Source organism: Ammospiza nelsoni, chromosome 11 (genome assembly GCF_027579445.1).
Source record: "Ammospiza nelsoni isolate bAmmNel1 chromosome 11, bAmmNel1.pri, whole genome shotgun sequence".
In the NCBI taxonomy this organism is placed as follows: domain Eukaryota; kingdom Metazoa; phylum Chordata; class Aves; order Passeriformes; family Passerellidae; genus Ammospiza; species Ammospiza nelsoni.
The window spans coordinates 9,187,384-9,200,029 of record NC_080643.1 but is presented as its reverse complement, the minus strand read 5'-3'; the positions used below and the strand labels follow the sequence as shown (position 1 = coordinate 9,200,029).

Genomic DNA, 12,646 nt, shown 5'->3' with positions numbered 1-12,646 from the left:
TACCTGTGACAATTTTAATCTGGCTTGACTGAAGCCATTGTGGGCTGCATCTGCTGACCTTTTTTGCAGGGGTGAACTGCCCAGAGTCATCTTGGGACCATCCATAATCTCATCCAGAGGAATGTGGAAATAAGGCTCAAGCAGGGTATTCACAGAGCATGTGTTGCTAACTTGGCAGGAACTGACTGTATTAATGCACTGGAGAACTGGAGATGAAAATATAATTTAAAAACTAGCTACAGATAAAGGCACTTGGGAGTTTGCTGTGTTTGGAGAACTCAATCCTGGACCAGGGTTGAAGGGCAGACAGCTGAGAGGTGATAGCTGTAGATACCAACCTTTCTATGTAACCTGACAGCAAATAGGCATGATAAGGGAAGGACTCCTGGAGCCTGTGTGATTAATAAAAAAATCTTCCTCCAGCATATTTGCAGATCAGCAACACTGGCTGGCTGGGGAGAGCTCTATGGGCGCACTGGCTACAACTACATCTTCTCTGGTGAGTGAGGAGCCATTTGTCACTGTCTGCATGGTGAGGCTGGTCAGTGCTGGGACAGAGCTACACATGAGAGCAAGCTCTTCCCAAAACCAGTGGGAGCTCTAGCATGGGCTGCTTGTATCAGGCTTAGCATAACAGAGCAAAGAATGAAACCTTATGTCCATTTCCAAGCACTGTATACAGGACAGTGCCACACCTCAAAAGAGCCTCAGTGAGGAAAGAGCTTGAGGTTGAAGAGTGAGTTACAGGAAATATATAGGCAAATAAAGGCATCCCAAAGGATTCAGGGTAGCAATTCCCAAACACTGGGGATGGGAATAATGAAGGAAAGAGGATTAGAACTTGCTGTTGCTTGACTAATCATTGGGAATCAGTGCTGCTAATGGTGAGATATACTGGACTCCTCCAGGGAAAGCTCTTCAGGGAGTAGTGGGTGTCTATGGTGTGGGAGCTGAAGCTTGGCTTAAAAAAGCACTGCATACCATTTTTGAGGAGTCCTCTGGCTTTCAGTTATGGGTTTGACCTGCCCAGGTACTTTGCAATGACGAGGAGTGTGGGCTACATTAGAAAACAAGATTTTCAGGAAGAGGAATTATGGGGAACCACACTTAGGTGTGAAGAGAAGGCATTAAGCCATGACCTTTTTGTTTGTATATGTATCTTGTCGGGTTGAGGATCAAGTTGGTTCACAAAAGCTTCACTTCTTAATGCCTTTGTTGCAGGAGGTTCTGATGATGCTTGGGCAGATGCAGAAGACATTTCTGAAGAAGACTCTGTGTTTAGGTTTGTATGAATGATTGGGGTGAGGAAAAGGGAGTTTGCTGACTGGCTCAGCCATTCATTTCTGCTCTTTCCTAGTTTGGGTTTTGGGCACAGGCTTGAGACCCATCAGCAGGCTCAGGGTCTTACATTCCTTGCTTTTGGAAAAGAGTCTTGAGTATTAATGGCTGGCTGAAGCTTGCTAATTTATTTTCAGAGAAAGGGCCGGACACAGGAATATGTAGAGCCATTAAAAATGCATTTGAAGGGTGTGGCTGTGTTTACTTCACCTAAAAGTACATCTTCAGGCTGTAGAAATTGTGTTGTATCTTATGTGTTTGTTGCAGAACAGAGTGAGATGTGGGAAGGGACCATGAGCACAAAGCTTGCAGTGTCAGTTTGCAGAGTCTGACTTGGCTCATGCTCTGCTGCTTATGGCTGGAAGTGGTTCAGGGAAGAACTGTGGCTCATCTGGGAAGAATCAGACTCACCTTGGTCAGTCTTCCATGCTCACCTTGCTTGCCTCATTCTGTCTTGCAGAAATGCAGACTCCCAGCTGTTTGACAAGGTCAGAGGGCACGACATCAAGCTGCTTCGATACCTGTCTGTCCGATACATCTGTGACCTGATGGTGGAAAACAAGAAGGTGAAATTTGGCTTGAAGTGAGTCTGGGTTCTTTTGCTTTTGTGCAGGCTTTGGTTTGCAGCTAGTGTAGCCCTTACCTGTGAATTTGCTGTCAGGTGTGGACTCAGCATCCTGGGAGCAGTCCTTGGAAGAATTCTACAGCAGAATACAGTTGATGCTGTAAAGAAAACCACAAGGTTTTAGGGCACGGAAAACTGTATCAATGGGCAACATAGCTGCTTTCATCTGTCTTCTGCAGTCTGAGTGGCTTTTTCCCTGTAGATCTTATAGTAATGAGACAGTCACCCCTTCAGAAGGGAGACAGCAACGGAGCCCTCTGTGCATAGGAACAGAGAGAGCTGTTTCTTCCACTTATCTTAGAGAAAAGCCTTAGTGATTTTGGGCTGTACCTATTTATGTGGATGTGTTGAGTAAGTTCTGCCCCTGCTCGCAGCTGAGTCAAGTCATAACCCAGGGAGATGCAACAGGTAGATTTTTGGGTGCTGGTGTCTGTGCAAAAAACACTCTGTAAATATCTGCTGTTCTCCTTTTGTCCTGTGCAGTGTGACGTCTTCTGAGAAGGTGGACAAAGCTCAACGTTATGCTGATTTCACACTTCTCTCCATCCCATATCCAGGTACAGGAATGATGTCCAGAGGGATTCACAAGGGACAGGTGACAGTCTGTTTCTGGGCACTGGGAAATAACTCTGGGTGTGTATATGTAAATGACCATGACTTGCTGAATGTTTCCTGTGTTCCTTCTGGAGAAAAACTCCTTTAAGTTGAGAACAGTGCAATGAACTGGATGCTCTGGCAGTGAGTCAGCATTAGGCACTCTTTGAGGTGGCAAAATAATTTCCCAGCAGTCCTTATTAATTCAAGCACAGAGGAAAAGTCCCAGAGGTGGAGCTGGTTAAGATGGCCTTTGACACCTCTGCAACTCTAAACTACTACTTGATGCAAAATACATATCTTGTTCTTTGTTATGTAAAGACCCAATTCTTAAGGGTAATTTCTAGTCTGGTGTTCCAGAGCTCCACTGTAAGAAATCCTCAGTGCTTGCAGAAGAGTTCACCTGAGCCTGCAGTGTTCAACAGAGGCAGCCCTTTGCAGCCTGTCTCCTTGGCTATATCCATCCCTGTGCCTAGCAACCACTGCTGGGTCACTCACTCTTACTGATGAACTGAATATTCCTGCTGCCTGCTGATGTCAGGCTTGGCGACAGGATCAGATGGGAGGCTGCTGTGCTGAGGTCTGTCTGCAGACTCTCCTTTCTCCCTAATGCACAAAGAAAGGGAGAGGAGAAAAAAACCAGCAAAACTCTGGTGGCTGATCCAGACCCAGACTTCCATGATTGCTAGTTATTGCTCTTAAAGATTTTTTTGAAGGTATATTTCCTTTTATACAGAAATTAGTGACAATTCATAGAAGCCGCGTGAAGATTTTTATCGAGTTTGCCATGCAGGTTGCCAGGTATACAGAAATAAGAGTATTACTGCTTTCTGTAGTACATAACACAGATACGTGTTGCTGCTGCCCTCATCAGCAGACTTGGAACATGACAAAGACTGTGTACACAGGTCTTATGTAGGGCTGTAAGGAATGAAGAAGTGACTCTATAGGGTTAAACTGCAGAGTTGTTTCTGTGTGGGGATCTGCATATGGTAAGCAATATTATTCAGTGGTGGTCCTTCCCCTTCTGCCCTCTGGGACAGCTGATTTCTTTTAGCAGCTCTTCACTGCCACACTAGAGATAAACCTTATAAAACTGCAAATACTCCCTGCAGATGTTGCCTGATTTCAGCAGAGCTGGTCCATGGGGGAATGTTGTCATTCTGTTAAATCTAAGGCATACACATCTAAGGATCAGCAACCCCTCTAGTGACTGGCCAAATGCTGTGATACATTCTTATTGATGTTTCCAGGGTTGCACTGAAAGAATTTATGTTTTGTAATTTGTTTCTGAAGTTATTCTGAGATCCTTTTGCCTTAGGTGAGCAAGGCAGTGTCCAAACAGAGTCATAGAATTGTTGTGGTTGGAAAAGACCTTTAAGATAATTGAGTCCAGTTGTTAACTCAGTGCTGCCCAGTCCCCTAGTAAGCCATGTCCCTGAGTGCCACATCTACCTGTCTTTTAAATACCTCCAGGGCTGGTGACTCCACTCCTTGCAGAGGGTGCACTTGATCCCCTCATCCAGGTCATCAGTTAATATATTAAACAGGCCCCAATACTGAACCCTGGGGAACACCACAAAACCTGGGGATCAGATAGCAACTGGATTTAACTCTGTTCACCACCACTCTTTGGGCTCAGCCATCCAGACAGATTTTACCAAGTGAAGAGTGAGAACTGTCTGGAGTGAAAGACTTGAGTTAAAATTGGGTGTCTGTAGAAGCTTTTGGTATTTGTGGATGCCAACACTTATGCCATAATCCCCCATTCTTTGCACGAAGTCATTGTCTAATTGGAGTTAAATCTCAACTGACAGACTGTGTCCTGACTGCATATTTGAGGATTAGTCCTATCCTTGCACAGATTCTTCCCTTAATTTTTTTTCCATTGAAGTTACTTGTGACTTGCAGGGTGGGAATCTCTCTCCATATCTGTGCCTGCCACAGGGGTGTCTGGGTGCTGTGGCACTGCTGAGGTGTGCACAGCACGCTGGCAGAGGTGTTTTCTGTCGCCTGCAGGCAGCTGCAGTGCTAATGGTGCTGCTCAGCTGTGACTAAGTGACTGCGGCTTGCAGCAGAGACTTCAAATGGTTGTTTGAGAAGAGCTGAGCCAAAGGACACACTTCAGTAGAGGAGGGCTTGAGGGACAGCTTGGAAGTGGTTATGTACCTCCTTCCTTCAGATAGGGTAAATCCCATGTTGGAAAGAGAAGACTTAAATGTGAGAGAAATCAAGCCCCCTCTGACAGAGCCCTTTCTTGTTGCCTGCAGCAGATGCCCTGTGAAAATTGGCTTTCCCTGGGGCTCTGCCAGCACCTTCTTTTGGTGGCTCCTTCTCACTCAGCATGTCAAGCTGATGCCTTAGATCTGTGCAAAAGTCCAAGGCCCTGCAAAACAAAGCACCTTGCTGAAACCTTTTGTTCAGGAAAAAATTAAATCAGTCCCTCAAGCTCCCCGTTTGCTGTAGCTGGAGTTTGCCCTTTGCTGTGTGAGTGTCTGTACTGCTGAGTGCCCTGGGCTGTTGTTGCTGGAGGCCGTGCTGCACAGTGTACTGAGGATTACTGCTCTTCTCTTCCCACAGGCAGCAGTTTTGATTGGTTTGGATTTCTGGAGCCTGGGGCTGCCAGCACTCCTAGTCCCACAGGCACTTCACTAGTTAGATACCAGTTAGCTGAATCGTTGTTCATTATCTCCTTTTCTTGCAGGCTGTGAATTTTTTAAGGACTACAAAGACCGGGATTATACAGCTGAAGGTCTCATATTTAACTGGAAACAGGTACATGGATGTTACAAAATGGAGAGCTGTGTGTTTTACTGGGTTTAAGTCTTGCCTCCCAGTTCCTCAGTGATGGTCTGTATGTCATGTGCCTATTTCTAGTCACAAGGAGGAAATCAGCAGGACAAACAAAACAGATACGGAATGTACTAAATTATTGATTGTAAAATTAATATGTAAGATAAATTAATCATTATCCTGAAGTCTAGGATGCTCGACCTCTCATGGAAGATACGGATTGCTCCCAGTTTTGAATTCTGACCTTATTGATAGCCTTGGTTCTCAGTTCTGAACTGCCTTCAGACAGTTCACTTTTTGTCTCCTCCTGAGAGGATGGTTGAGTGGGGCAGTCTTATAGAAATTCAGAGACTAATATGCCCAGCTTTCACTGTTGGGAGCACATAAAAGCTCCTCTGGTCCATTAGTCGTTCCAAGAGTCTGAGTTTATTCTTACCTCTTCAGGACTTTGCATCCAAAGATGCTTTGCTGAGATGTTTTCTTCTCATGCACCATTTGGCATTTGTTGTCTTGGGTTTTTTTTTTCTGGAACTCAGTCCCTTTGAGTCGTGACTTTTCTCTGACCAGCTGTGTCTGGGTTTTTTACAGGACTATGTAGATGCTCCATTAAATATCCCAGTCTCTCTGACCCAGTCTCTGAATATTGATTGGAGCGAGTACCAGGTGAGCAAAGTGGATGTCTCTGTGGGAGGTCAGGGATGCATTCAGGAAGGATCAGGAGAGGTTTGAAATCTGACTTGCTCCTATTGCTGTAATCTGGCTCACTTCATAGCATCCCAGTGGGGGCAAGGCTGCTTGACAGTTCAGAGCAGTGGAAATCCTGTACCCAAAAGCTCTGGGGCTTGCTGTGCCCCAAGGCAGCTGACTGTAAAGTCAAACCTTTTTTGTAGCTTTCAAAAATTTGCAATCCATTAGGGAGATAGGTTGTTAACAAAGGTAAGGAACAAGACAGGAAACAAAGCAGTATTACCTGTTCTCAGTCTCAGCTCAACATGGGCCTGCCCTGGGCAGACTGCCTTGGCTGTGGGAAGTCTTGAGAGAGACTCCTCTGTGGGCAGAGCCAAGGGCACCTTCTTCATGGGCATGCAAGGTGCCTTCCTATGGGAGAGGAGCAGATAATCATAACTGGCCATGGCAGGTCTCACTCTGTACTATGGACAGCGTGGCAAACAGTAATTGAACTCTTCTGTTTGCTCAAGCTTCAAAGTCTACCTTTATTCACAACAGGGAGTATCACCTTATAGTACTGATTAGTATGCTCAATTTCACACGTCAGTGGATCTGCTGGGTTTTGTGGGGATTGACTGTGCTGGAGCATGTCACATTATTGTGCCCTGTGGCTGGAAGCACCAGCGAACCAGCAGAGCTCCCTGTGCTGGGCCACTGTTTGTTGTCAGTGATGTAAATATTGTTTAAGTGCCAGCATAAGCAGAATCACAGAAAAGTTGAAGCAGAACTAATAGAAGTAGAGCTCGTGTATGGCTAGAAACTTGTTCACTAGAATACTGAGCAGCCCGTATTTTAAAAAGGATATTAAAAATTGAAGAGGGTGTAATAAATAGATGCAGAAATTATTTGAGGCCTGGAGAACATGCTTCACTCAAAACTGAAGTTCTCAGTCTGTTTAGCGCTAATCACTAAGGTGATTAATGTGTAAGTGCATTTTTAGGGAGAAAATAGTAATTCTAAAGCACTCTTCAATCTGGGGAAGAGGAGCTGCACAGGAAGCAATATCTGCATCTGAAATCAAGCCTTCAGATAAGGACAAGCAGTCTTGCATATTACTTTTGAGGATAATCTGCTGGAACATGCTGCCAAAGGAGTAATGAGCTGTCACCCCTATTTGAGATGTTTCTCTGGGCAAAGATGTTGCCAAGTGCAAGCCTCAGGCTTTACGTGGGGCAACTGAAGAAAACTTTTTGGTTCATGATACAGAGAGATCAGACTGGATAATTGGATGATGCCTTCTAAAATAAGCAGAAGATGGATTGAATTGGGCAGATAAAAGATTTTGTAATTATGTGTTTTTCTGCTGCAGGCTGACTGTGTTCCCCGTTTCCCTAATGTTTTGTGGCTCTGCAGGCTCCATGGCTGAGCAATATGCTCTGTGTCTGACTCTAGTCTTCAGTGTGGTTACACACAGATGTGCACACATGCAGGCACACAGCAAGGGTTCTGTTGCTTGTGGTCTCATGTCACTTGCACCACTAACACTTCTGCCATGAAATGTGTCCCACTCTGCTTTTTTCCTTGCCAGTGCTATCTTATTTCCCTTGAGCTAGTCCTGATTCTGATCAAACCACTGAATTCCCCTGCATCTGCTCGTGACATGATGGTCAAGTGACAAGCTTGGGTTTGTTCTGATGTTCTTCACCTGCCTGTCCTGTAATACTGGAGTTCTCTTGAGTTCAGAGCCCTTCTGTAGTTCTGCTGCTGCTTGAGGGTTACTGAAGAAGTCTGGTGCCTGTCTGGAGGGTGGGTGAGGGTCAGCAGCCAGCTGGGGACATTTTCAAGGACCACAGAGTTTTGAACAAAGTGCTTGGGTTGTGGGAACAGCCCTCTGGCCTTGGCCTGCTCATCCCATTGTGCTGCTGGTGTTGCACACGTGGCTGGAATGTGGCTCAGCCACTTGGAAAAGTGCACGTGTGCAGAACTGGGCCGGTGCTCTGCAGGTGTTTGCTGCCTCTCTGAGCAGGGGCTGCTTGCAGCTTTGGGGCTGCAGGCAAAGCAGCTCCTCTGCCAGCCAGGAAGACAGGAGAGATGCCCTTTTATTGTTTTGTTTGTCTACCTGTTATCTTGTCCCAGAGTGCCTTTTGCAGAGAATAGGGAGATTGATACAAAGGGGAAGTCTGTCACTTTGAGGAATGGCCATGTGGTTATTTCTGCTTTGCTGCTGTTCTGGATAGAGCAGCTCTGAACTGCAGAGCAGCCTTTGGCTGTGACCCTCACCATCAACATTCCTCTTCCTGCAGAGCTGGGACCTCGTACAGCAGACACAGAACTACCTGAAGCTGCTGATCTCCATTATCAATAGTGATGGTAAGGCAAACTCCTTGCTCTCTGCAGTGGAACTGGAGCAGCCACTGTCCCTGAAGAACAGCTGATGGTATCAGTGCCACTGTGGATCAACCCCCAGTACAGAAGTCACTTTTAATTCAAAACAGGGTGATGGTCCTACCATCTCAGAACTCCAACTGCCCTCTTAGAGAGGGACTTGCTGATTCCTTGAAAACCCTTTCCTCCTGAATATGAAGGGATATCTGAAAACTTTGCCTATTGTTTTAGTACTTTAAACCTGAAGAGAAGGAACCTCGTGTCTTTGCTTTTTGATTCTTGTTTTGCTGGTTACCTGTGTTTTGTCTCACCAACACAGGATCTCATTTGGTGCCTGTTTAAGAGCCCCTTCCACCCCCTTTCACCATGGACACTCCACCTCTTTGAGGAGTATCTCTTGCCCTGTGTGGCATCCCATTCCCTCTGGGCACTGTGACCTAGCAATGATGGATGGAGCCATGGCTGGCTCTGACAGCATGGCCAGCTATAGTCTCCTGCAGTAGCTGTGTTGGGACACACTGCAGATTTTCTGTAGGGTGTAGGATTTGTGCCTTGTGTGTGCCTCTGCTCAGTGTGCAGTAGGAAGAGTAGTGAGACTGAAAAAAATGTTCAGTTGAAGCTGTTTTCTCACCAGTGTAGGAATAGATTGTGATAGTGGGTTACAGCTGGGGAGGTGTATGTTCAGGGTAGTAAAGTTATGTTCATACCTAATGACTTTGTGTCCTGAGCAGCTGTCAGGACCAGGACAGCACATCAGCTGGTGCCGCTGACAGCCCAGGACACTCTGAGCAATTGGCTGGCTGCTGGATTTAAGACACAATGTTCTGGCTGAGCTCTGCTCTTGAGCCTGGTCTGTGGGTACAGAGAGTAGCTTGTCTCTATAGATTTGCTGTAAAGAAATCATTCCTTTCGTTGCAACATCCTTTTTTTCCCTTCTCCTTCCTGCCTCTGGAGCAGATGACAGCGGGCTCCTGGTGCACTGTATATCCGGCTGGGACCGAACGCCTCTCTTCATCTCCTTACTGCGCCTCTCCTTGTGGGCCGTGAGTACCTGGTTGCCTCCTCTGATTCTGGGCCTGATTGCTTGGAGGGTGAGTGACTGTCACCAGGCAGTGGTGGTGGAGCTGTTAATGTTCCTTCAGACGTGCTGTCACAGGCAGGTAGAGGAAGATGGGCACCCTGGATCACCGTGACAGTTTTCAGCAGATCATGAATTCCCAAGTTCTGGTCCCCAGGGCTGCTGCCTGAAGGCTTTGTTTGCTTTGCAGGATGGGCTGATCCACACGTCCCTTGATCCATCTGAGATTCTCTACCTGACAGTGGCCTATGACTGGTTTCTCTTTGGGTAGGCATGATAAGTTTTACTCATGTGTGCATCGCTGTGCAATGGGGGAGAAACCTTGAGAGGTCATTTTATGTTTTTTCACAGCCAAAAGTTGATGTTTGAGCAGTCCCAATGAGCTGGGACAAGAAGGGCTGATGCCTTTTTTTTTACCTGAGCTCAGGCATCTGGCTGTTCTTGACAGCTTGTGCTCTTGTGCTGATTCTGGCCTGTGACTGAGCTTCCCTTGCTCTCTTTCAGGCACATGCTAGTTGATCGACTCAGTAAAGGAGAAGAGGTGAGTGTTGGTCTGGGGCAGTGGCTGAGCACTGCTTTGTGTTCTCAGGATAGCTGTTTATGGTAGCAGCATTCACTGCCTGCTCCTGGTAGTATCAGTGGTGTGGCTGGGCTCTAAAAAGATTTTTCAGGTGCTGGAAATACAAGGTAAGAGCCTCGCCCTGTCACTTTGTGATGCATAAGTTGTGGGGTTACTTCTCTCTCAGGCTGCAGTTTTGTTGGGGGGTGTCACTCCTGCCAGTTTCTCTCCTGTGCCATTAGTGTTCAGGCCCCACATCAGAGAGTGCTAGGACTTGCTGTTCAGCTCAGCAGTGAGAAGGATGCTTAAGGTGTGTGACTCCTTGAAAATAAAGCTGGATAGTCTTGTGTGCTTTTCCTGAGTGCCAGCCCTCCTGCCTGGGTGCTGCAGCTGCATGTGGCTTGCATGTCATCACAGGCTCATGGAGCAGCTTGTGCTGGTTCTGGTGTGTGAGTTTGGTGGGATGTGTCTGTGGGTGCACATGTGGGCCTGGAGGACACTAAAAATTAGTGGAAGGAATTCTCTTCAAAATCTTTTGCTGTTGAACAACAAGAACAGATTGTTCTGACTATCGTTGCAGTATAGTGCGCTATCATTTCTGAGTAGAAAAGAAATGGGGTGTTTGTCTAACCCTGTTGCTATTCGCTTGCTCCTTGAACTCTCACCTTACTAAGGAATCTTCTGCCTTCAAACAGCAGAGACGCAACTTTGGCCTATTTTCCATCTTTCAGGGCTACAGAATCCCCTGAAAGAGTCAGTATCATTCCTCCTATTCGTTCCTTTCCTGGAGTTCTGCTGGCTCAAGCCTGAGAGCTCTGCTCTGGTGCCTGCTTGGTCATGGGTGGAGTCAGTATCTGCAGCAGGAGAGGGGGTGCCTGGCTGCCTCTGACACTGCCTGCTCCCCACTTCTCCCAGGAGAAGGGCACAGCTCTGCAGGGGTGGGTGAGGTGGCAGAGGCACAGTGGGGTGAGTGATGCAGAGCACACTGGGGTGTGGCAGGGCAGGAGCTTGGGGCCACAAATGCTGTGGTACCTCATGCTTCCAGAGGTGGTACTGGTCTGCTGCTGAGGTGGAGCATGTGGCTCTAACTGTGCAAGTCCTGCTGGGTTTGCTGCTCACCTGGGTGTATAAGCAGCTGCTGCCATCTCTGTCCATTCTGCACTGATGGCATAAGTACCTGCTGTGGGCTTGCAGCATGTGTGCAAGGCACTGATAAGGAGACTTCTTGTTCCCTTTCCTTTCTGGGCCTCCCTGTGTCAGGAAGCAGAGGGGCAGTTTACATGGAAGAGAAGGCCCAGGATGGGATGGTGGCAGCCCGTGGCACACTGGAGGCTGGTAGCTGCAGATTTTTTGCTATCTCCTTCCTGCCAGCACCTCCTCATCAAGATAAGAGGCTGCATGGAGCCTCGGGTTCATTCCTGAACCGCTTTTCTCTTTCCCTTTGCTCAGATTTTCTTTTTCTGCTTCAATTTTCTGAAGCACATCACCTCGGAGGAGTTCTCTGCTCTGAAGTCACAGAGGTAAGGAGCCTGTGCTTGCTGCTGCATGGGCTACAGAGCCAGGGAGCTTGTTAGTGCTGCTTCTTTGGGGAGATGGAAGCCCTGGTGTCCTGGCCCAGTTTTCTTTAATTTATTCTGCACTCTGAAGGCTGCAAAACGGGGCCGAGGCTGGTGAGATGCCACGTTGTGCTCTGAAAAACTGTCCATGCTGAAATGTGCTCTCTGCCTAATGACTATCCATGGCTGCTTTAGCACAGGTGAGCCCAGAGGTGTGTGCTCTGGCTCAAGCAGGCTGCACAGCAAGCTCCATCAGGCACTGGTGGGCACAGAGGGGTGGCTGGTTTGTAACAGACTGCCCAGCATCAAACCTCCGTATTTCAGGAGGGACAGAAAGAAGCAAAGCCCACCCTGGATGCTCTGAATAAGCACATCATGTGCAGTGTTGCCTGTTGCCACCTTCTCACAGCACAGGGAGTTTGGGTTGGGACTGTTAGGAGTCAGACAATGCACACTGGCCCATCCTCTCCCCTCTACCCCTGCATAGCTAATTCCCCACTACTCTGATCTGCTGTGTGTGACAGAGACCTGGCTATGGCCAGCCTGCCCTGGAGTGTGCCTGAGGTAACTTTGTCTTTCCATCCCCAGAAGGAAGAGTTTGCCACCTGGCTTCACCCTGGAAGAGATCTGCATGCTCAGTGAGTGTCAAGCATCAGTGCCCCTGGGTGCTGCTGATGGTTCATTGTTTGTGGACTTGGATTTTCAGCTTCAGCATGACCCCAAATGGGTGTGCTGCCTGTGGGGCCTTGCCAGAACACAGGGTAGAGGGAAGTGTATTGCTGAAAGGGAGAGAAAGTGAATGAAACCAAGTTGGTCTTCAGGTAGCTTTGTTTACTTCTCTCTAGAGCAGAAAGACCGAGGCAGCACCACAAGCCTGAGCAGTGACTTCTCCCTGGGGATGGAAAGTTCCCCTGGAGCAGCTGGGAGCTTTACCTATGAAGCAGTGGAGCTGATGCCAGCAGGAGCACAGGCTCAAGCAGCATGGTGAGGAGAAAACCACTTGGGCTGAACAGAAGGGGCTGGCTCTGGGCCTGATGGAAAACATATTT

The 12,646-nt window shown here is 47.6% G+C and overlaps 1 protein-coding gene across 3 annotated transcripts in view; it reads left to right on the top strand.

Moving 5' to 3' along the window:
* MTMR14 (myotubularin related protein 14) overlaps positions 1–12,646 on the top strand; it is a 30,785-nt gene that overhangs the window by 5,434 nt on the left and 12,705 nt on the right. For all 3 annotated transcript variants that reach the window (XM_059479874.1, XM_059479873.1, XM_059479876.1), the window contains exons 4-16: positions 424–499; positions 1,222–1,282; positions 1,799–1,921; positions 2,447–2,520; positions 5,262–5,332; positions 5,939–6,013; positions 8,323–8,389; positions 9,362–9,447; positions 9,673–9,749; positions 9,987–10,023; positions 11,491–11,561; positions 12,186–12,235; positions 12,443–12,581. In XM_059479874.1, coding sequence (XP_059335857.1) covers positions 424–499; positions 1,222–1,282; positions 1,799–1,921; positions 2,447–2,520; positions 5,262–5,332; positions 5,939–6,013; positions 8,323–8,389; positions 9,362–9,447; positions 9,673–9,749; positions 9,987–10,023; positions 11,491–11,561; positions 12,186–12,235; positions 12,443–12,581 — 1,007 coding nt within the window. The remainder of the gene's footprint in view (positions 1–423; positions 500–1,221; positions 1,283–1,798; positions 1,922–2,446; positions 2,521–5,261; positions 5,333–5,938; positions 6,014–8,322; positions 8,390–9,361; positions 9,448–9,672; positions 9,750–9,986; positions 10,024–11,490; positions 11,562–12,185; positions 12,236–12,442; positions 12,582–12,646) is intronic.